Below are 23,512 nucleotides of genomic sequence, written 5' to 3' on the forward strand. Positions count from 1 at the left end.
AAAGTGCGTCACATGGTTTAACGTGGATTAAAACAAGTAAAATTAGACAATTAAAATGACACAACAATAAAATCTATAGATATAGAACAACAAGAAAACTAAAACATTATTAAAGGCTTTTCTGAAGGGATACAATAAAATGTTGGCATTCATAGATGAAACATTGCATTTGTTTCTTGACTTCATGATACACTCGGAAATGACAATAAAAAAACCCTCTGCCGTTCCAGCCTTTGAGCCACTGTTTCCAGACCTGCTGAGTCCGGTTCATTTCCTCCTCCTCATGTACAAAAACGTGGCATATGCTCTTTTTCACGGCAAAGTTCAGATGTATCAAGTGGCACAAGTGGTAACACTGTCGCCTCACAGAAGGTCCCGGGTTCGATTCCCGCTGTGCGTGCTGGTGGCGTGTCCTCCACCATGCCTTCAGTGCCTGCTGCTCGAGGAAACGGGCCTTTCTGTGCGGAGTTTGCATGTTCCCCCCGTGTTCACCTGGAGTGTCCTCCATAAAAATACCCCCACTACAAACATGCAAGAAGATCACCGCCTGACCAACGGTGAGGAACCGGAACTGGGTCCCTGGCTGGCAGCCCACCGCTCCTGGTCTGCTGCGGAGGAAGGACGACCAGGATGGGATATATGAATGGGATAAAATGACAAAATTCACCAGTTGCATGGTGTGTGTGTGTGTGTGTGTGTGTGTGTGTGTGTGTGTGTGTGTGTGTGTGCATGTGCAAGTAACATTGTGTGACAAATAAAGCGGATTGTCCGTCCGATTCTTCCCCTCCTTAAAAGGAGGATGCTGGAGGACCTGCCCCTTTGCCCCTCGATGTCCAAAGTGGCCTTTTGTCAAAGTGATTTTTTTTTTGTAAGTGTGTGTGTGTGTGTGTGTGTGTGTGTGTGCGCGTGCGTGCGTGCGTGCGTGCGTGTGTGTGTGTGTGCTATTTACATTGCAGAGGTATTCAGTTAGAGAAGACAACAATAACAAAAACAATTTCAGTGTTGTTGTTCTGTTGTTGTTGTTGTTGTTGTTGTTGTTGTTGTTACCTCCAGCAGCAGCAGCCTCCTCACCAACGCCCTCAACAGAAGCTGTTCAGTGTACCCCATCAGGTAAAACAGAGACTAATTTTGCTTTGCACTAACAAATATATGTGTTGTGGACAATGATATGGTATGTTGTAATTCCATGTTATTCCATTCCATATTATTCCATATTCGTTATGAATATAGGTTGCTACCATTCAACCAGTTATATTGCAAGGTATGTTTCTGTGTGGTGTTTCAAATTCGTGCTCCATGTGCCCCCTTTAACTTTGAGCACCTGTTCCTCCAAAGGTCTCTGCACGGCCCTGCTTCAGCCTCACAGAGATGGAGGGAATTTATTTTAAATCTGTATTCAGCCTCCAACTGGACTAAATAATCAGAACTAATGTGAAAATTGGCTGGAACTGGAGCTCCTGAGAAGATAGTTTAGTGTTGCTTAATGAGCCGACATCAGTTTGAGGAAAAGTTTGACATTTTGAGAAAAATGCTTCTTTTCTTTTTTTAAACTACACACAGCATGTGAATCAGTGAGCTTTAGAGGTGTTGGTCAGTGGATGCAGTTACCTCTGGACAGAGGCAGACCATCCGTTTCTTGTCTTTGTGCAAAGCTAAGCTAAGCTAAGCTAAGCTAAGCTATATTTAGGATGCAGACATGAAGCTTCTCGGCCTCATCTAACCCTCAGAAAGAAAGCATCTCGGCATATTTTCCCGAAATGTCAAACTTTTCAGGTTGAAGATGAAACCCGACGGTTTTAAAGCTGAAGTTTAGAGTTTTTAAGAGTTGACTAACTATTGATTTTAAATTTGCATAAAGGTTAAGGATCTTTATATTCGATCAGGATTACGCTGAGGGTAAAAAGCCACTTGTCATTAGGATCTAGGCTTAGCACAAGTGCCTGAAATAGAGCTTCTTAAATAAAAGCGGTATGTATTTTAATCTGTAATGACATCACTGAACAAACCCAAACAATCCTCCACTGGTCCGACAGATAAACACAAACCAGCTGAACGACTCGCGCATGCGCTCTGCGGCCATCACAGTATGAAGAGTGCACAGCTCAAGTAGCGCCAGAGGTAAACAAGCTTTTGTGATACTCATTCACGCATTTAACACTCATATTTACGTTTGAACAGCGGAGGCAGTTTTATAAAGACTTCAGCTTCCATGACAGCTAAGTTGCTGACGTAAAGCTTGAGTCCCTTTGCAGCTGTCACTGTGACTTTTCAGACTGAGCTAGTTAACCTCGACAGGAGCTAACAGTTAGCCGTGTTAGCTTAACTGTACACAGTCAATGGAGAGAATATACAACTCGGTTTAACTGGACGCGCTTCGTGAACAACTTCAGATATTTGGTTGTCTGCTTGCCGCTTCCGGTGTAGGTTACGAGCGTGTAGTTTTAATCATTTTGCGTATCGTGCGAAGACGTTGTTTGGAGCTCTTTGAAGCTAGCATTAACACAGATAGCATTAGCATTTTAGCTACTGTCAAATATCTGAGTGGGCTCCTGATGGGCGGGGCTCTCTGTCCAACGACAGCACAAACGCCCAATGTAAATTCTGAATAGGCGTCATCCGCGACTTGTCAACCAATCAGCGTCTTTCACGGAGAAAGGCAGCGGATCAGAAGCAGACATGTCCAAAAAAGAGATTCTTTCATTGATTAAACACTGCGGAGTTTTGACATTGAGCACGTCGAATCTCTGCTAATTCAAAGTGCATTTTCAGAAATTTAAGAAAACCGATGGAATGCGACCGTTATGTTGGAGACGTGAGCGCCGTCCTGCGTGTGCCGTCATCACGTACTTCAGGTACAGCAGGCTGCAAAGTCACTGAAACATCTCTACCATCGTCTTAATGTGGTCACAGGATTAAAACATCTCCACCCAGAGCTCACGGCAACGTTTTCTCCATTTATTCACGTCTACGTCATGTTGAAGAAACTTAGCACAATAGACGATGCGCGCGCTCGCGACGCGTTCCAGCTGTCACCAGTCGCGCGCTTCTGGTGGACCTTCATACCGGCTGTTATGATGATGATGACGATGAAGTCTATGAGTGGAAAAAATAAAGAAATCACTTAATGAAATCCACTTTTGATTTTCCATCTGCAGAGTTTAAAAACACGCTGGCTTGAACTCTGCAGCGTTTTAAATACTGAAGTAAGATTTTACCACAACAAGACGGACAGTGTTCATTCCTGTTATCTCATTATTGATGGAAATGTACTGGAGTAAGTTTTCCTCTGCCAGATGAAGACTCCTCCGGACAGGTCAGGAATCATCTTTGAGGTCGGAGCTCAGCTGGAAGCCCGAGACCGCCTCAAGAACTGGTCTGGACCACACACGCACACACATGCAAATGAAGAAAAATAATCTGGAATATTCAGACATTTTTGTTGTGATGTACAGACTCTAGAAGCTATTTAAATGTATTTTAAAGTAGACTTTCTTTACGTTTTAATCCAACTCTGCCTTCTTTATCTTTTGGCAACACTTTTTACAAACCTGGAAAATCTCGTCCTGCGTCACGCCGTCGTTCCGTCAGGTACCCGGCCACCATCGAGAAGATCGACTACGACAAAGAGCGAGTCCTGGTCCATTACCGCCAGTGGAGCCGGCGCCACGACGAGTGGTTTCAGTGGAGCTCGCCGTACCTGAGGCCACTGGAGCGAGTCAGCCTGAGGAGGCAGGGCCTGAACCCGCCGTGTTCACAGCCGGTGTGTGTGTGTGTCTGTGTGTGTCTGTCTGTGTGTGTTTGTGTCAGTCCTCTGCTCCGTTGACTCGGTTGGACTTGTCTGTCTCCTTCTCAGGTGTTTGTGTCAGGTACGAAGGTTCTGGCCTGTTGGACAGACTGTCGTTTCTACCCGGCCAAAATCCTCAGAGTGAACAGAGACGGTGAGTCTGTTTCACACCTGATGTCATGTGATTGAACCGCGATCAGTCGATTCATTGACGAGTAACAGGAAGTAAGCTGGAACTGTTTTATCTTTAAAGGCAGACCGGAGTCATTGTTCCGTTACTGAAGTGATCAGATGTTTAAGAAACTTAAAGAAATGCTACCAGCTGCTTAACCTGTGTGTGTGTGTGTGTGTGTGTGTGTGTGTGTGTGTGTGTGTGTGTGTGTGTGTGTGTGTGTGTGTGTGTGTGTGTGCGTGTGCGCGTGTGCGTGTGCGTGTGCGTGTGCGTGCGTGTCAGACTCCTACACAGTGCGCTTCTATGATGGCGTCGTTCGGACTGTGAAGCCCACGAAGGTCAAACCTTTTCAGGAAGTAAGAAATGATACACTCCCATTGGTTTTCATCTGACTGGCTTCACCAATCACAACTCCTTTGGTCTTAACTCTGTGTGTGTGTGCGTGTGTGTGCGTGTGTGCGTGTGTGTGTGTGTGCACGTGGTGACACAGAAGTCCAGATCTGAGAAAAGTGCGGTGGGAAGCGAGGGATGGGAGGAAGGGGAGAGCGAGGATGAGGAGGATGGTGGCGAGAGAGAGGAGAGGGAGGAGGAGAAGGTGGCATCAGAGGAGAAGGAAGGATCTCAGGAGGAGGTGGAGGAGAGGAAGAGAAAGGCAGAACCTTCATCCTCCCATCAACCAGCAAAGAAGAAATCAGATGACTGTAAGTCACATGAACTCTGACACCGGTCACTATTAGAACTGATCCTTTGGCAGACCTGAAATGCATTGTGGGTAAGGTAAATGCCCTGACAGCTGATAGGTGTGTGTGACTTCATCAGACAGACAGCTGAAGACGTTCAGTGTCTGGAGTCATGCTGCTGATGCTCCTGATGTTGTTCTCCTTCAGGTCGGAGCAGCGGAGCTCAGAACGAGCCAATCACAGATAACTCCACCCAGCCGGCTCCTCCTAACCCCGCCCACATCGACAGAGGTAAACACCAGACAGTTTCAGCCGCCGCCGCAGACGTTCTCTGTTGGTCTGAGCGTAAGACGGCCGTGAACACCGAGCAGCTCGGTGACATTATGAGTCAGTGCAGACAAAGACGAGAGACGGCTCTGATGTCCCTGTTCTGTAATGTGTCGTCTCTGTCTTGTAACCTCAGTCTTTCTTCTTCTGTCTCAGACGTCCTATTGGAGCGTCAGGCCCACCTGCCCACCACGCACAAGTTCAGCAGAGAGCCACGTAAGAGCACTCGAACGCCACACGCACTGGACAACAAGTCCAGCTTTGATGTCCAGACTGCACTGACACACGCAAACACACTTTGTCTCTGTCCTCCTGTCTGTCTCGCCTCCCCCTGTCCTCCTGCCTGTATCTCCTCCTCCTGTCCTCCTGCCTGTATCTCCTCCACCTGTCCTCCTGTCTGTCTCTCCTCCCCCTGTCCTCCTGCCTGCACCTCCTCCACCTGTCCTCCTGCCTGTATCTCCTCCACCTGTCCTCCTGTCTGTCTCTCCTCCACCTGTCCTCCTGTCTGTCTCTCCTCCACCTGTCCTCCTGGCTGCACCTCCTCCCCTCTGTCCTCTGCCTGTACCTCCTCCCCTCTGTCCTCTGCCTGTACCTCCTCCCCTCTGCCCCCCCCCCCAGTGTACAGGGTGATAAAGAACCAGCCTCCTCCCATCCTCTCCATCGAGTTGGACCACAACCCCTTCAAGTGTCCTGCGGAGGGCTGCTCCAAGTCCTTCAGGAAGGCGAGTCTGCTGCACTACCACATCAAGTACTACCACTCCGAGCAGCAGCTGGACGAGCGAGGCGGCGAGCAGGAGGCGCCGAGGTAGGTCGATGGTTCAAATCCCAGAGCGGGAGCTTTACAGGAAGTCAGTCCGAGGAACGTCGCGTTTAACGCTGGCTGGTTGTTGCAGGAGGAAGCGGTCGTCTTCTAAAGGGGGCGAATTCAGTTCAGACGTGAAGAATGAGGACCAAAGCAGTACCTGTCACCGTGAGGGCGGGGGGCACAGCATCATGGGAACAGGTATGCATGTGGTGCAGGTACGCAGGATTAACTGATGATGTTCAAGTTTGAAATAAGATTATCAGATTTTAAGACGAGGTTATTCTTTCTGTCACCTGTGCGATCTGCCTCTCTGTCAGCAGAGGTGAAGAAGGAGGGAGGAGGAGAGAAAGCAGGAGGACAGGACAGAAAGGAGAGGAAGAACTTCCTGAGAGTCAAACTGAAGAAGAAGAAAAAGAAGAAGAAGAAGAAGAAAAGTCAGTCAGGTCAGAGTCAGCATGTGCGGTGAAAAGCAAAAGCTCACATTGGTTTTGGACATTTCCACGAATCACCGCTCGTTAAAATCCTCCAGTTATTTACAGGAAGTGCAGAGACAGACTACAGATCAGGTGTGAAAGTGCATCGATCATCAGTGTGTGTGTAATTGGTAGTATTCGGAGTATTAGAATACTGACTGCGAGTACTCAGTGGACCCTCTGTGTCTCCTCGTCAGGACTTGGCAGCAGCGATGATGAGAACTCGGACAGACCTGCGATCAGTCTGAAGCTGAGCGCCGAGCACGACAGCACACACACGCATGGTGGGAACTCACTCTCACACACACACACCTGTACACACACACATCACGGACGCTTCGTACAGTCATTCTTCGTGACCCGTTGTCTCGTCTCTCACCGGAGTCCCGTCTCCCTTTCAGTGGACGACGGCAGCGACTGGTCGACGCTGACCGCCGAGAGCGGCGAGGACACGCCCTCTTGGCCTGTCGCTATGGAGACAGAGGAGTGTGAGGTGGTGAGGTGTGTGTGCGAGGTGGACGAGGAGAATGACTTCATGATCCAGGTAAGTATGCGCTCATGCCTGCACACACGCACACACACACACACACACACACACACACAAAAGACTATAAAAAAAACAAGAAATACTATAATCCTGTCTGTCTGCCTGCCTCTGTGTGTGTGTGTGTGTGTGTGTGTGTGTGTGTGTGTGTGTGTGTGTGTGTGTGTGTGTGTGTGTGTGTGTGTGTGTGTGTGTGTGTGTGTCTGTAGTGTGAGTCATGTCTGTGTTGGCAGCATGGCACCTGTATGGGTTTATATGAAGACAACGTCCCACACAACTACATCTGCTACTACTGCAGACACACTGCAGGTAGGACGTCTCACCCTGTCTGCTTTTACTATTGGGTACTTATTCTGCACTGTGTGTGTGTGTGTGTGTGTGTGTGTGTGTGTGTGTGTGTGTGTGTGTGTGTGTGTGTGTGTGTGTGTGTGTGTGTGTGTGCGCGCATGCGTGCATGTGTGCGTATTCTCTCATCCTGTTTTCTCTCGTGTCCAGGTTGGAGGCGGGCTCAGCGCTTCCTGTCAGAGCCTGATTTGCTGGTGTCCGGTCACATGTTTGGCCTGTCGTGTGTGAAGGAGAACTACTCGGAGATCAACGCCTCCAAGATCTCACACACGCGCCACCTGCTGGCGCACACACACGGCCTCAATCAGGTCCTCAGCGGGCTGCAGCTGCAGATCAGCCTGTTACGGTGAGTACAGTCACATCAGCGGCTCAGTCGGAGTCCACGCGTACTCAGTCCGTCTGTCCCTCTGTCCCTCTGTCCACGCAGCTCTCCGTCCCACCCTGATCTGCAGCTGTGGAGGCTGCCGTGGAAAAGAGAGGAGGGGCCGAGATCGGTGTGCGGCCCGAGAGGAGAGACATCCCTCTGTTACGTCAGCAGCGAGCACTGCTACCAGAAGCCCGGAGCATCATGGGAGAAACTGGAGGAGAGGGAAAAGGAAAGGCAGGCGGCTGCAGTGAAGGAGGAGCAGGATGCTGGGCAGGAGGTAAAGCTAACGAGCATGCTAACGCGCCAAACCAAAGGCGCTTTCAGACACCACATGATTTGAGCTTCTGTGCACATCTGATGAGGCGTTCGGGGACATCGGGGAGGACAGACCAAATTATGCAGAGTTTTCCAGCAGAATTACTGCGTGATTTCAGCTATGAAGTTGTATCAGTCCCGTGAAGCATGCGTTAGCGCTGGCCCTGCTAAGCTATGCTAATCATAAGGGAAGATATTTCCTACCTACGCTCACTTACATGCCTTCTTGGCTGGAAACGCGTTTCCTCCTGAGGTCTCGATTCAAGTGTAAACTTGTATTGAACAATTCATGTGATTCAGATGCACGCAGCAATGGCTTTTCCTCCGTTTTGGCTGTGAAGCCTCACGGAGCTGTTAGCTAATCGTGATGTCACATGGTGGTTCATGGTGACCACATGTAGGGAAGTCAGCTGGTGTGGAGTTGAAAAACGCATCTTAGCTCAGACAGATACACAGAGAAGCTCTGCAGCTCTGAGCTCTTGCTGTTGCTATGAGACCACCCAAAACCGGCTTGAGGCGCCGCGCTCGTTCTCGTGAACGTGGAACTATTTTTACACGCCGCCGCTCTGCGAGGGCCGTGCAGAGAGCCTCAGAGAGCACAGCTGTCATTTAAAACCACTAACAACACGTTCTCCTCCTCCTGCCACAGCAGTTTGTTAGCTTAGCCATCAGAAGTCCACCTGGACGACGGCGTCTGTCTCCAGGTGGATCGGTGAGTGCCAGCACACGAACTCTGATTCTGTCTCTGCAGGAAATAAAATGTGAGGATGTCAGCAAGAAACCAGCCACTGCAGACACAGACGCAGACACGGCCACGAGCTCGGACACGCTTGGAGACGCCTGCGTGAAAAGAGAGAACCACGCACACGCGGAGAGCCGCGAGCACGCGCACGCTCAGACACACACGCGGGAGCCTCGTCCGGCGTCCGTGGCCGAGTGTCAGCTGAACCTGCTGGAGCATGTGGAGTCTCTGCACCGCCAGATCAGCGCCAGGATGGACCTGATAGAGCGAGAGCTGGACGGTAAGACACACCCACGCACGCATGCACACACACACACTCACACACACACACACACACACACACACACACACAACCTGATCAAGTGCATCAGCCAGGTGTGACAAGTATCTCATTAAACTTGATTAAAGACAATCTGTCTGTCTGTCTGTCTGTCTGTCTGTCTGTCTGTCTGTCTGTCTGTCTGTCTGTCTCTCTCTCTCTCTCTCTCTCTGTCTCTTTGTCTCTCTGTCTCTTTGTCTCTCTCTCTCTCTGTCTCTTTGTCTCTCTCTCTCTCTCTCTCTCTCTCTCTGGCTCTCTGTCCAGTACTGGAGTCTTGGTTGGACCACTCGGGTGAGCTTGAGCCTCCCGATCCTTTGTCCCGCCTCCCGCAGCTCAAACAGCGAATCAGACGGCTGCTACACGACCTGTGCACTGTGAGACACCTGGCTGTCTGGCGCTGACTCTTCTCACACCTGAAACTCTGACCCCTGACCTTTGACCCCGCGAGTCGCTGCTAGCGAACACAGACTGACAGATGGGGTCTGTTTCACAGGACAGCGCCCCCTCTGGTGGACTAAAGGTGCACCGCAACACGAAGAGGACGCCGACATTTTTTAGAAACTGACCGTTAAAGGTACCAGAACATTTCCCAAACCGTCTCCAGCAGGATGCGGCGTTCGACCACATGACGACGACAGGTGTGATTATTGATTGATTGATTTGGGCTGTTTTTTTTTTTTTGGACGAGCTGCTGTCATCCATGTTGTCAGGACACGTTGTCTGACCGACTCGGCCACATCAGTGACTGAGCTGAACGTTAGCACACGTCGTCCATCGCAGCCGTCCAAGCTGTCAAACAAACACCTGACGGCTGACAAACACGCACGGAGAGCATCTGGGTAGATTTTTGAGGATTTAGTGAAAAAGATTTCTACAGTGATTCTTTTAGAAGTTTGATATTTCTCAAGGCGGAGTTTTTATAATTGTACTATGATTAGCACTCACTGAAATAACCCCGTTTTTAAACACAGGGTGGAAAATTAGGCCACAGCTGAAAGTATTGAAGCGAAATTCAATTGTGCATCGTCTTGAAATTTGTGGTTCTAAAAGCTTCGTGACCTCTGACACCAGCCGGGCCGCTGCCATGACTCTGTGGGCCGTTCGCTCCTCTGAGGCATTTTGTTCTCAGGATTTTTCATCATTTCATTCAAATAAAAGTCCATTAAGCGCTAACTAGCTTGCTACCTGTTGGTTGACTAGCTTCACTGCTAATGTGAGCGCGTTGATTTAAAGACGTGTTTGTACTATGAACTGCTGCCTCAGCGTGTGAACCGCGCCTCCGCTGTTTGTACACTGACGCAGAAGCATTCATTTCACTAGCTAATAAGCTAATGTAGCGTCGTTCATTGTGGACTCTGCTCTCCTTATATATAATTCGACCTTAAAGCGGAGTGTTGACAGACTCTCGAACCTGAAAGCAGCCGCAGGGACACGTGGATGATCCATAAAGACCATTTCCCCAGTTTCAGCCTGACTCGGCTCAGTTCAGCTCACAGTTCCCTCTGCCTTTTCTCTTTTTGATATTTCTTTATCCGATTTTAGGCGAACTCTTCTACTTTCCTAAATTTCTATCAGAGCTTTTAATTTCGTTCTGACTTATAGAGAAAGACGTAAATGAAGCTTGTTAAAAACAGTGTTTGAGTGGGCGCAGCAGCTCGTTGTTGACCTTTGGGAACAGTTTATGGATCAGTACGTGAAGCGGCGTCTCACCACGGCCTTCGCCAAACAGCTGACTTCTCATGAGTTGTTTGTCTATGTGAGTTCTGTTTCTTCAGCTCAGTCTCGGCGCGCTGATCGTGAGCGCTTCTGTACATAGAAATGACTCGTTAGCATCGTCATGCAGGTTTGCTAACGGTCTGACAAACTGTTCAAAACTTTGCTCTGAACTGACACACAGACAGTTTTAAAATGTAAATACGTCAAAATGAATGTTTTATACGCTTGTGTAAGAAACTAAGTGTATAAAGCTGTAGATTTATTTTGATAGGAAGCTTGGTTGTGATTGGCTGGTTGGCGTCTGATCCTCACAGCGTTCACGGTCTTCAGTTATTGTGAAACTTCATTTCTTTCGATTTTGATGCTGTTTGATTTCCACTTCAGCCGAAGTGAATTCTGCTCCATGGTGCGTTCAGGCGCTCGAGTCTGAGTTCATGCTCAGACTGGCCGACGCTGCGGAGGCGTCCTGCTCATCTGAGACCCACCTGAACGCGCACACCTGGTCACGTGATCACTGTCTGGTTTCTGGGTTAATGAGGATCAGCCCGAATGCAGCACGAGTTTGTGCACCTGAATGCTTCAAGTTCAAACTTTTCTTTTTTACTTTCACACTTTGTTTAAAGCATGAAAAAAAACAAAAAACGTTTTTCTGACTTTGATTAAAATTGTAAAGTTCCAGTCTGTGTGTGGATGAGTCACATTCAGCATCACAAACATGGTGCAAAACTTAACCCCACCATGTATTCTAGGCTACAAAATGACAGAAGTTGCCTAAAACACCCAGTTTATGAATGTAGAATTTAAATGAACGGAGACATGACTTCATATCGCCATCATACTAATGATGCATTTTAGCTGAAAGTTACCTTCAGATCTTTATTAAACAAAGTTTTGACGTGAGAGATCAGTTGTTAGAATCAAGCTTCATGCATCTGTTTCTTCACACGTTTCGAATATTAACCACTGAAAGTAGTCCCAAATAAAAGCCTGCTGTCCTCCTGCTCGAGTTAAGGTTGATTCAGAGCTACAGTGAAGTGACAGCCAGAAATAAACGACGTATTTGGGGGGTGTTTTCAAAGATTTGCGTCTCCAGTAGGAACCAAAGAGCTGAGAGGCACAGACAGGAAGTCAGGCTGTATTAAGAGAGACAGACTCACACACTGTTGGACAATGAGACAAATATGGAATAACACCAGCCTTCAAGACAAAACACAGCATCGCTGGTTCATAAGCGTGTCCTCTGCAGGCCGAAGTGTGTGACCAGGTTCATGTGGATCAGGAGCCTCCCAACGCTCCCACAGCGGTTTACTGATGTCCTATATTCACTGTGTGAGTGTGTGCGTGTCACTGATGCAGTGTAAAACCTGTGTGTGTGTGTGTGTGTGTGTGTGTGTGTGTGTACGTATACACTGCTGTGAAGGTTTGAGCTCATGGATGACTTCATGTTTTTTTACCGCACACAGTGTTTGTGACACACAGTCCAGCCAGATGGTCTCGCTGCATGTTCACAGGCCACCAGGACACTCCCTTATGCCACTGTGTGTGTGCGCGTGTGCGTGTGTGTGTGTGTGTGTGTGCGCGTAACCCTTCCCTCTGCAGTACAGTCCATATCCTGAATATGGATGGAGTTATGGATCGGTTCTCGGTGCCTGCGGGGTGGAACCATCGGTCGGTCCGTCAGTCAGTCAGAGTGAAACATCTGAACGAACATCAGACGGACTAACACGAGCTTTGATACAGACGGTGAATCCTGATAATTAGTGACCGACCAACACATCAAAACATTCACCTGTTACGCACTTCATGACAGGATACTCCACAAATGCTCACAAGCAAACATGAATATCATTAATTTTGCAGGTGTTTTAAGTTTCATGTGTCCTGGATGTTGTTGCTGGATGAAAATTCATAGGATGACCAGACCAGCAGCCTCTCGTCCAGCCTGTGTGGAGTGAGCTCCTCTGTTCAAACTCACACTGGAAGATCTGCAGCGTCTGTTCATCTCTGAACGACAAACAGATGAATGATCAACTTTGTTAGAAATTACAACGATCTGTTTCTGAATCTGATGCGTAAACTGTGAACACTGGTCTGTAGGTTCAGACTTGGTTTTAAGGGTTAAATTAGAAGTAGTTTTAGTTTAGGCTCAGTTGAGCATTTATTTGCACAGGTCACACAGTAAGAGGGGTTTATTAGTTGTATTTTTCTTACTTCTTGGGCAGAACCTGGGAGTTTCAGGTGGTGGTTGGGGGGCCTTAGGGGTTGGTCCTTGTCTCCAGGGGCCCAGAAGTCTTAGCTTCACCCCTGAATACTGACAGGAAGCGACGTGTCCGGTAAGAGGAGCTCATGCAGTGAACAAAGTCCAGAGGCGGTGGAGGAGCCGGAGGTTCAGACAGTCACCTCCTCCCGCACAGTGAGCACTTAACCTGACTCGACGGGGCACCTGTTGCGGTTTGACCTCGTGACCGTCCGCTGAACGAACGGGCCGTTGTTTACGTGACGTAGCTCCGCCCCTGAAGGTCCGCGTGCGGCTGACAGCGGGCTCAGTCTGACAGCAGCATCGCGAGCAGCTCAGCTCCCGTCCAAGCCGCGAACCGTCCGCGTTAACGCGCCGACCAGCTTGATCAAACCGGTGAATTAAGTCGTTTCTGGAGCTCACGGCTGTCGGTGAGTAACGTTAAGTAATAGCGAGTAACGTTCAGTCCAGGAGCTGTTGTAACGGCTACTAACCGAGTAACGGCTAGTTAGCCAGTTAGCCAGCTAACGACCAAGTATGCTATTAGGCTGTTGTCGCTTTAACGCTAACTAGTAAGCGAACACGATTAGCTCAGAAAACGTGAGGCTGTCTCCTATGGCGATGGTGTATTTGGTTACAGGTGTGTGTGAGCGCGTGCGTGTGTGTCACTAACGAGGTGAGACACCTCCCATAGTAACAGTTGCTAAAGCCGAGCTGTCTGTCTGGAGCTGACATTAGCGTCCGGGCTCGTTAATTAGACAGTGTTTAAGTTAATGTTAGCGAACCGCTAGCTCATCCGCAGAGACTCCCGTGTGTGTGTGTGTGTGTGCGTGTGTGTGTGTGCGCGCGCGCCTGTGCGTGGGCGGGCAGCAGAGACACGAGCATCGGTACAATCAGTTCAACATGGAAACAACCTCAGTTCTGAGCAGAGCAGCCATCGATTAGTCATATTTTTGTCAGTCAGTCTTTTTCAGTTACGTTTACTGCGTCTGAAAAATGTCTTTTTCAATGAGAAGCCACCAGAGGACAAAGTGACGTCTTCATCAATCAGCCTGTTTGTCATCTTCCTCCTCTGAAATCGTCTTGTTCAGTTTGCAGTGAGTACATCCGTTTTATTTTGATCGTACTGTGGAACTGAGGTTCACGACAGGTGTCCAGTCATCTGCGTGCAGGTGTGATGTTGAGCATGTTCACGTGATGCACGTGGTTTGAGTGTTATCCTAATTTGGTTATATCCAGGATTTGGTGCATGGAGCATAGTGAGATCTGGTTTATGATGCTAACAGAATCCAGCGTTCTGATTGGCTGTGTCTTTCACTCCTGAGTTACCTGAACAGTTGAGGATGAACTGGTTTGGTTTCTGGCTGTGTGGACTCACAGCGCTTCACTTTCTGATGGATTTGGCGTCTTCAGTAATCTCCAGTAACGGATGACGGCGGCGAACACTAATATCTTCATGATGAAGTGCAGTTTCGTGTAGCTGAAGTTGGATTTTGAATCCAGCTGCAGCCTGAGCTCTGATTGGACCGGCGGCTTCAGGCAGTCAGCGAGCTAGTTATCGGTTTGGGTCAGAGCCAGATAGCCCACAGGAAGCTCAGCATCCATCCAAACCACTCTGTTACCCAACCAGTCTGCCCACACACATGCACGCACACGCACACGCACGCACGCACGCACGCACACACACACACACACACACACACACACACACACACACACACACACACACACACACACATAGATGGCCTCCTGCCAGAGAGATCGCTGCCTGTTTCCATTAGATTCACATGTTGGATAACACAGTTTCACAGACCACACAGGTGGACACACATAGAGACAGACAGACAGACAGATAAATGGACAGACAGAGAGACAGGTGGACACACATACAGACAGACAGACAGACAGACAGGTGGACAGACAGACAGATAGATGGACAGACAGACAGACAGGTGGACACACATAGAGACAGACAGACAGACAGACAGACAGACAGACAGACAGACAGACAGGTGGACACACATAGAGACAGACAGACAGACAGACAGACAGACAGAGAGACAGATAGATGGACAGACAGACAGAAAGACAGACAGACAGACAGACAGACAGACAGACAGACAGACAGACAGGTGGACACACATAGAGACAGACAGATGGACAGACAGACAGGTGGACACACATAGAGACAGACAGACGGACAGACAGACAGACAGACAGACAGACAGACAGACAGCTGGCAGAGCTGGATGATAAAAGCAAACATTTTATTGTTGTTGGTGTGACCAGGGGTTTGTCAGGTATCACAAAGTCTTCAGAGGTCTAAAAGAAAAAACAAAACAAGTTCCCCAGAGCTTCCGCTGTGTCTTTAAATTTCCAATAACATAATTACTTACTGTCAGTAATGTCTGTGACCTTTAATTGATTTCTGATCTCATAAATTGGCAAAATCGTATCAGTGAGTGTAAAGAAGCCTTTAAGACGAGGAGCTGGTCAGACTGTATCATCGCATTAGCAAAACTAAGTCCCAGACAGGTAGACAGTTAGCTAAACAACTCTGTCTAGCTCAGCGTGTGTCTGTCTCCTTGTTGGTGTCTTTTTTAATCTGTCTGAAGGCGTGTCCTGTCAGGTTGACTGCCAGTAAAGCGTCCCTATGATGGAGGAGCTTCACGACGTCCAGCTGACCGAGATTAAACCGCTCCTGACGGGACAGGTGAGCCGGTGGGCGTTAGCCGGGGTCGTGTCCAGCACTCTCATGCTGCTGAGAAAGATGGACGTCCAGGACTTAAAACAACGTCCTGTCTGAGCTGATTTAACAAGCTCTACTTTAACAGAGGTGGTCAAAGTACAAGTAGTTTTTTAATATATCTGACGACAGCATGTGACTGAGGAAGACTCAGTAAAAATGTCTCTGATGAAATGACCTGCAGGCAGCTCAGAACGTTGATGACAAACAGTGTCTCTCTGTGTCCTCAGAGCGGGAGAAATCTGCAGGACTTCGACTGTCAGGTGAGTTCAGCACCAACACATTAACAAACCTCTGACGTCAAAGCGAACAAGAGGACTCTTCATCAGAGACGTCAGCTCGATTCTGACGAGATCAGTTTCAGATTTCAGTGTCGTGTTTTTCAAAATGGGAAAATGAAACAGATGTCAGTAATAGTTGAAGTGAGTCAGTGTGTCAGACGCTCGACGTGCGCGGCATCATGTGATGATGTTAATATAAATGTGAATATGATGCACATGTTTTCACGCCATGGTATCACAGTCGTGTAACGTGCTGACCTATTGATGGCTGAACGTTAGAATGATGCTGCTGCTGCTTCGTCTGCATGAGCTGCTTCACAGAAAGGACTTCAGTCCCGTCAGAGAACATGAACGCACCGCCGTCCTGTAGCTAAAGTACATTTACTCAAGTACTGCATGAATGTCCAGTTTCAAGGCAGTTCAGAGGCAAATACTGCACTTTTTACTCCACTACATTTATTCAGTAACCTGAGTTCTTAGTTTTGCTGCTCGTTAATACAAAATACAAACAACAAATAAATCATGATATTATGATATCAATGAGCCTTTATTGGGAATAATGTGTTCCTCCTTTTACAGCTGTAACATTAAACTGAGGATCTCATCAATAGTTATAATCAATAATACACATAATATACATTTGTGAGGTTTGATACCAACCCTGGGTTTTTACTGAATGCAGGATTTTTACTTGAAACGTAGTACTTCTACACTGGCATTACTACTTTTTAGTAGAGGATCTGAGTACTTCTTCTTCACACTTCATCACATGGCGTGTTTGTTTCTTGGTAAATAATCAGAGCAGCATGTCGCGAAGAGTAGGAAGAAATATTTTTACAAGTTAGGAAATGTAAAGACAAATTTAGCAGGAGATGCGTGAGGGAAACTTAATTTAGCTGGACGACCTTCAGCTCACACGGATATGGATCAGCAGGGAAGGACGTCAGCGCAGCATCGCCGCCTCTGATCAGAGAGTTATCTTCAATCAGAGGACAGAGTAACAGCTCCGCCTCTCTGACACGCTGCCAAAAACAGCTCGTGCACGAAGGTCTGAAGCTCCAAACATGTTTCCTCACAGCCCTGAAAAGAAAAGCACAGACGCTGGAAAGCTGTCCAAAATATCCAAATGTTCCTGTGAGTTACAGGAGTGTCAGAAGGCCGTCTGTCAGCGCGCCTCTCTGTGTGCTTGCCCTGCTCGTGAGGGCTGATTTCAGGCCTGCAGACATTCACCACTCTGCTGAAACGTTTCCATATCAGGCAGAACAACATTTCATTAAAAGACAGTGCAAGTCTCAAGTGACTCCACTGTGATCTGCTGTTTGTCTTTTCTAATCTTCTGTAATTGGTCATGAAGTGTGATTTCCCTGGGGGGGTGGAGGGAGCTGAGGAGAATAAAGGAAGGAGCTGAGGAGAGGAAGGGAAGGAGCAGGAGGAGAGGAAGGGAAGGAGCTGAGGAGAGGAAGGGAAGGAGCTGAGGAGAGGAAGATAAGGAGCAGGAGGAGAGGAAGGGAAGGAGCAGAAGAAGAGGAAGGGAAAGAGCTGAGGAGAGGAAGGGAAGGAGCAGGAGGAGAGGAAGGGAAGGAGCAGGAGGAGAGGAAGATAAGGAGCTGAGGAGAAGAAGGGAAGGAGCAGAAGAAGAGGAAGGGAAAGAGCTGAGGAGAGGAAGGGAAGGAGCAGGAGGAGAGGAAGATAAGGAGCAGGAGGAGAGGAAGGGAAGGAGCAGAAGAAGAGGAAGGGAAAGAGCTGAGGAGAGGAAGGGAAGGAGCAGGAGGAGAGGAAGGGAAGGAGCTGAGGAGAAGAAGGGAAGGAGCAGAAGAAGAGGAAGGGAAAGAGCTGAGGAGAGGAAGGGAAGGAGCAGGAGGAGAGGAAGATAAGGAGCAGGAGGAGAGCAAGATAAGGAGCAGGAGGAGAGCAAGATAAGGAGCAGGAGGAGAGGAAGGGAAGGAGGAAGGAGTGGAGGCCAAATAAAAGGGAGTTTAAGAAGACAACATGAAAATAGCAGTGAAGGATGGATGAAGAGCAGCAGGTGGTTGGCTGTTCACACCTTAAGATCTTACTTCTCTCAGCCAATGACAACAGAGATTATCCCCCTTGATCCAATCACACCCGCCCCTGTTTCCCTTTACTTGGACTGAGGCTGGACTGAAGGACAACAGCACTGCTGTCCTCTGTCTCTTCTGACCTCTGTCTTCTCTGTCTGTGAATCCTTCTGTCTTTTCTCCTCCCTGGTCCTCCTCCTCCTCCTCCTCCTCCTCCTCCTCCTCCTCCTCCTCCTCCTCCTCTGTCAGGATGTCTGACTCTCTGGATTTGCACCAGATCTCCTGTTCTGTAGGAGACGGGGTGGTGAGTTAGCCAGTTAGACATCGTTAGCTGGCTACTAGCTTATAGGAGTCAGCCTTTTAGCCAATTAGCTAGTTGGCCTGCTCACGTCGCTGTTAGCTGGCAGGCAGCAAACTGTTTTACTTGCCCTCCTGCGATGGCAGTCAGTCACATTTTGTTCAGAACACCTTTGTTAACCTGCATGAGGACATAAAAGACAGAATGAGGAACTCAGCATCACAGCTTCAAAATAGGAAAGACTGAAGCAGATCTGCAAGAGAAGAGACGTCAGATTAAAGCGATGAAAAGGATTATTGTCATTTTCTGTTTTTAGCATTTTAAAGATATTTTCAACAGCACAAAAACAAAGTGGAGCGTTCACTTCTTACTGTCTTAATCAGAGATGTGATAATGTCCTAAAATTCATCTCCATCTCTGGTTCAAGTCTGCGAGCTTCCAGTTTCAGGCGTTTGCCTCGTTGCAGACCACCAGGAACATTTTACAGAGATGCAGGGATGAAAATGTGTCAGATCCAAAGCTCCTCCAAAGAGCAGCATCAACTCAGTGTGAAGTCCTGGTTTGGGAAAAGCTTGAACATCACTCACAAATGTTCTGCGGATGCTCGATTCTGCAGATCTGCAAAACTCGTGCAGTGAGTTAGAAATCAAGAGAGAGTGTGTGTGTGTGTGTGTGTGTGTGTGTGTGTGTGTGTGTGTGTGTGTGTGTCCGTCCATGCATGTGAGGAGGCTGAAGCTCTGTGAAGAGTCTGTCAGGTGTTGTGTGGTCTGTTCATTAATGAGATTACTGGACAACACGTGAGCCTGAAGAAGCTGCTCGTCTGCACCAAAATACATGAAGCCACATCTGCTCCACAGTCTGATCTCTGAACAGCTGAAGCGTGTCCTGAAGCTATCATTGGTGCGTTCGTGTGCACAGAGGACGTGCTTGTGTTTGTGATGACGCTGTCTGTTTGTTTGGTGTGCTGCTCAGGAGCATGATGTGGAGACAGCCCATGGCGTGCTGCATGTTACCATGAGGGGAGCTGCCAAAGGCAACCGACCCACAATCCTCACCTACCATGACATCGGACTCAACCGTGAGTCATCACGCTGCACATGGACCAGAGTTACAGTACAGACAAAAGCATCCAAGATACCAGCACTGAACGCAGCAATGTGTGTGTGTGTGTGTGTGTGTGTGTGTGTGTGTGTGTGTGTGTGTGTGTGTGTGTGTGTGTGTGTGTGTGTGTGTGTGTGTGTATAGATAAGTCTTGCTTTAACAGCCTGTTTAACTATGAGGACATGCAGGAAGTGACGCAACATTTCTCAGTCCTGCATGTTGACGCTCCAGGACAGCAGGAGAACGCTCCTGTGTTCCCCACCGGGTAATACACACACACGCACACACACACACGCACGCACGCACGCACGCACGCACGCACGCACGCACGCACGCACGCACGCACGCACGCACGCACGCACGCACACACACACACACACACACACACACACACACACTTGAATCCCAGAGGGATTGTGTGTGTTGTCACAAAATAGAAAAGTCATTTCCCACAAAGGTCTTTTTCGGTGTCTGTGAGTCAGAGCTGACTGTACACACACCTTCATCATCATCACCATCGTCATTGTCCCCGCAGGAAGTCAATTTGTTGCCATGGTGATGCAGTTCGTTGCCGCAGGGACAAAACGAGCTGTTTCCATCAACCATCTGTGGTGACTGTCATTAAATACCTGCTGTGCGTCTGTGGCAGCAGGTTATGTTTCAGAGAGAAAATAAAACCTGAGCTTAAATCCCATCTGAGCAACAAGTGGACCGCTGGCACAGCGACCTGGTGAGAGGACGGAAAAGTGAAACCTCAGGGAGTGACTGCAGCTCTCCTGTGTGAAACCAGCGTCTCTGAATGAAACAAACAACAAGCGTTACCTTTTTGTTCCACCTGAATCTGACTTTGCTATCGATGCTCAGCTGAATATCTGGAAATGCAGCCGTGTTTCCAGGCGCTCCTCTGAAACACTCAAACCCACGTTTACATCCTCCTGAAGGGAAGTCACTTAAAACAACCCCGTACCGTCTTATGTTTTGAAACAATAATAATGGTGTGTGTGTGTGTGTGTGTGTGTGTGTGTGTGTGTGTGTGTGTGTGTGTGTGTGTGTGTGTGTGTGTGTGTGTGTGTGTGTGTGTGTGTGTGTGTGTGTGTGTGTGTGTGTGTGTGTAGGTACCAGTACCCCACCATGGATGAGCTGGCTGAGATGCTGCCGTCCGTCCTGACGCAGCTTCAGTAAGTCTGGCGTCTTCTTTGCGACAGTCGTAGTCGTGTTAGCGGACCTTCCACACACGCAGCGCATTCGTTCGCCCTCATGTGTGTGCGTCTGTGTGTTGCCTTCAGGGTGAAGAGTGTGATCGGTATCGGCGTCGGCGCTGGAGCCTACGTCCTCACCAAACTGGCTGTGAGTGCATCCACTGGTTTACCAGCAGAATGACGAGTGCAGAAGCTCCCTGAGCTCAGTTAGAGGTCACATGGTCGACTGCGTCTGATTGGTCGTTTGAATCCTCGACCTCCATCCTCCAGCAGCTCGCTGAGAGCTTCACCTGAGACAGAGAACTTAACCTCCACTCTCTGCTGCTGGCTGGATGACGCTGATGATGATGATGACGCTGATGATGATGATGACGACGACGATGACGATGATGATGATGATGCTTCCTGTTGTGTTTCAGCTGAATGAGCCGACTCTGGTGGAGGGCTTAGTTCTGATCAACATTGACCCCTGTGCCAAGGGCTGGATGGACTGGGCTGCCTCTAAGGTGTCTCACACACACACACACACACATGCACACGCACACACACAGCTGAACATAATGGAAGCGTTGGTACATTCAAGCGTATTGAAGGATTCTTGGTATTTGAACCAAACACCAGTGGCGTTCTTCCTTTGAAGCTCTGTTATTGACCTTGAACTTGAATCTTAATAAACTCAAGGTCCACTTTCCAGGTTTTTCCAGGGCTTTTCACCGTGATAACAGCTGTGATCAGTGAGTGCAGTCTGCTCAGACTCACAGAGTTCAGTCAGCTGTTCAGACCTCGGCTGACGTCTAAGCCGTGAAAGAACAGTCAGCTGACTGAACTCTGAGAGCGCTTCAGCTTTCAGTTGAAGTGTAGCAGATGAACGCAGCTGAACTGTCATGTGTGAGTTAAATGTTGCCGTGCGGAAATATGATGTTAAAATGTGACGTTTTTGTTTGCAGCTGAGCGGCTGGACGAGCAGCCTGGTGGACACCATCATGGGACACCACTTCAGCACTGTGAGGACAAACAGGAAGCAGAGCTTTACAGGGACAGGTAGTGAATCCCCACTGAGCCGCTAACTGTGTGTGTGTGTGTGTGTGTGTGCGTGTGTGTGTGCGTGTGTGCGTGTGTGTGTGTGTGCGTGCAGGATGAGCTAACAGAGAACAAGGAGATCATCCAGACGTACCGACTCCACGTCTCTCAGGACATTCCCCAGGAAAACTTGGCCATGTTCTACAGCAGCTACGACAGGTAGGAACAGCAGAGTGTGTCTGAGCAGGTAAGGTCATGTGGCTCATTTAACTGTTATTGAACCATGGTCGTTGTTATTAGGAATCGATCAGGTGAACGTAATTCTGCAATAAAACTGTTTTATGAGATCAAAAGCTAAACATTTGCTATCGTCTCGCCTCCTTCAGAATGTTTCACCTCAAAGACTCTTACAGGAAGCGTCTGCAAGACTGAGTCTGTTTGTGTATGTGTGTGCGTGCTTGTGCGTGTGTGTGTGTGCATGTGTGTTAGTCGTACTGAGCTGCAGATGGAGCGGCCCGTCCCCGGTCTGAATGAAAACACAGTCATCACACTCAGGTATCGTTTGATTCATCTTCCACTGAGTTAACATTAAAACCTCCACTGACACGTCCTGATACGTCATGTCTGACTCTGACTGTGTGTGTGCGTGCGCGCGTGTGTGCGTGTGTGTGTGTCAGGTGTCCTGCTCTGCTGGTGGTTGGAGACACGTCGCCTGCGGTTGATGTCGTGGTGAGTGTCCGCCCTGTTTCCATGACAACAGCCAGTGTGTGATGTCACATTGCTGTAACTACATAATGTGTGTGTGTGTGTGCGTGCGTGCATGTGCACGCTTGCGTACCCTCTGCCCTGCAGGTGGAGTGCAACTCCAGGCTGAACCCTACAAAGACCACCCTGCTCAAGGTACCTGTCTGTCTTTCTGTCTCTTTCCTTGCACGTCTACTTGTCCCTCTCCTCTCACCTGTCCCTCTCCTCTCACCTGTCTCTGTCTTCTCACCTGTCCCTCTCTTCTCACCTCTCTCTCTCTCTCCTCACCTGTCCCTCTCTTCTCACCTCTCTCTCTCCTCTCACCTGTCCCTCTCCTCTCACCTGTCCCTCTCCTCTCACCTGTCTCTGTCTTCTCACCTGTCCATCTCTTCTCACCTCTCTCTCTCTCCTCACCTGTCCCTCTCTTCTCACCTCTCTCTCTCCTCACCTGTCCCTCTCTTCTCACCTCTCTCTCTCCTCACCTGTCCCTCTCTTCTCACCTCTCTCTCTCTCCTCACCTGTCCCTCTCTTCTCACCTCTTTCTCTCCTCACCTGTCCCTCTCTTCTCACCTCTCTCTCTCTCTCCTCACCTGTCCCTCTCTTCTCACCTCTCTCTCTCCTCTCACCTGTCCCTCTCTTCTCACCTGTCCCTCTCTTCTCTCCTCTCACCTGTCCCTCTCTTCTCACCTGTGCCTCTCCTCTCACCTGTCCCTCTCCTCTCACCTCTCTCTCTCTCCTCACCTGTCCCTCTCTTCTCACCTCTCTCTCTCCTCACCTGTCCCTCTCTTCTCACCTCTCTCTCTCTCCTCACCTGTCCCTCTCTTCTCACCTCTTTCTCTCCTCACCTGTCCCTCTCTTCTCACCTCTCTCTCTCTCTCCTCACCTGTCCCTCTCTTCTCACCTCTCTCTCTCCTCTCACCTGTCCCTCTCTTCTCACCTGTCCCTCTCTTCTCTCCTCTCACCTGTCCCTCTCTTCTCACCTGTGCCTCTCCTCTCACCTGTCCCTCTCCTCTCACCTCTCTCTCTCTCCTCACCTGTCCCTCTCCTCTCACCTCTCTCTCTCTCCTCACCTGTCCCTCTCTTCTCACCTCTCTCTCTCCTCACCTGTCCCTCTCTTCTCACCTCTCTCTCTCCTCACCTGTCCCTCTCCTCTCACCTGTCCCTCTCTTCTCACCTCTCTCTCTCCTCTCACCTGTCCCTCTCTTCTCACCTGTCCCTTTCTCACCTGTCCCTCTCTTCTCTCTTCTCTCCTCTCACCT

At 48.9% G+C, this 23,512-nt stretch overlaps 2 protein-coding genes across 11 annotated transcripts in view; both read left to right on the forward strand.

Moving 5' to 3' along the window:
- Positions 1-2,069: 2,069 nt before the first annotated feature.
- Positions 2,070-11,267, forward strand: LOC139334990 (PHD finger protein 20-like). 2 transcript variants are annotated; one of them, XM_070968326.1, is made up of 18 exons: positions 2,070-2,118; positions 3,294-3,373; positions 3,589-3,760; positions 3,854-3,938; positions 4,239-4,312; positions 4,447-4,657; positions 4,844-4,927; positions 5,120-5,179; positions 5,582-5,768; positions 5,857-5,966; positions 6,086-6,211; positions 6,439-6,525; positions 6,643-6,785; positions 6,995-7,094; positions 7,281-7,476; positions 7,558-7,774; positions 8,564-8,834; positions 9,138-11,267. In XM_070968326.1, the coding sequence occupies exons 2-18, from the start codon at positions 3,294-3,296 to the stop codon at positions 9,272-9,274; spliced, it is 2,340 nt and encodes a 779-aa protein (XP_070824427.1). In that variant the 5' UTR covers positions 2,070-2,118; the 3' UTR covers positions 9,275-11,267. The 2 variants fall into 2 exon arrangements, with proteins under 2 accessions (XP_070824427.1, XP_070824428.1); XM_070968327.1 differs by having other exon boundaries at positions 6,089-6,211.
- A 1,675-nt stretch (positions 11,268-12,942) lies between these two features.
- Positions 12,943-23,512, forward strand: part of LOC139334992 (protein NDRG3-like) — a 15,265-nt gene continuing 4,695 nt past the window's right edge. The window contains exons 1-14 of one of the 9 annotated variants that reach the window (XM_070968337.1): positions 13,047-13,256; positions 13,842-13,922; positions 15,455-15,538; positions 15,802-15,834; positions 19,162-19,267; positions 19,435-19,555; positions 20,406-20,468; positions 20,577-20,637; positions 20,909-20,995; positions 21,437-21,493; positions 21,625-21,728; positions 21,999-22,064; positions 22,187-22,238; positions 22,362-22,409. In XM_070968337.1, the coding sequence (XP_070824438.1) occupies positions 15,479-15,538; positions 15,802-15,834; positions 19,162-19,267; positions 19,435-19,555; positions 20,406-20,468; positions 20,577-20,637; positions 20,909-20,995; positions 21,437-21,493; positions 21,625-21,728; positions 21,999-22,064; positions 22,187-22,238; positions 22,362-22,409 (858 nt within the window). In that variant the 5' untranslated portion in view covers positions 13,047-13,256; positions 13,842-13,922; positions 15,455-15,478. Of the gene's footprint in view, positions 13,257-13,689; positions 13,923-15,440; positions 15,539-15,801; positions 15,835-17,825; positions 18,082-18,123; positions 18,196-19,161; positions 19,268-19,434; positions 19,556-20,405; positions 20,469-20,576; positions 20,638-20,908; positions 20,996-21,436; positions 21,494-21,624; positions 21,729-21,998; positions 22,065-22,186; positions 22,239-22,361; positions 22,410-23,512 lie in introns of those variants that run through there. The other 8 variants (XM_070968342.1, XM_070968340.1, XM_070968336.1 and 5 more) reach the window with 8 other exon arrangements.

The sequence above is a fragment of the Chaetodon trifascialis genome, chromosome 8 (assembly GCF_039877785.1).
Source record: "Chaetodon trifascialis isolate fChaTrf1 chromosome 8, fChaTrf1.hap1, whole genome shotgun sequence".
Classification (NCBI taxonomy): Eukaryota; Metazoa; Chordata; class Actinopteri; order Chaetodontiformes; family Chaetodontidae; genus Chaetodon; species Chaetodon trifascialis.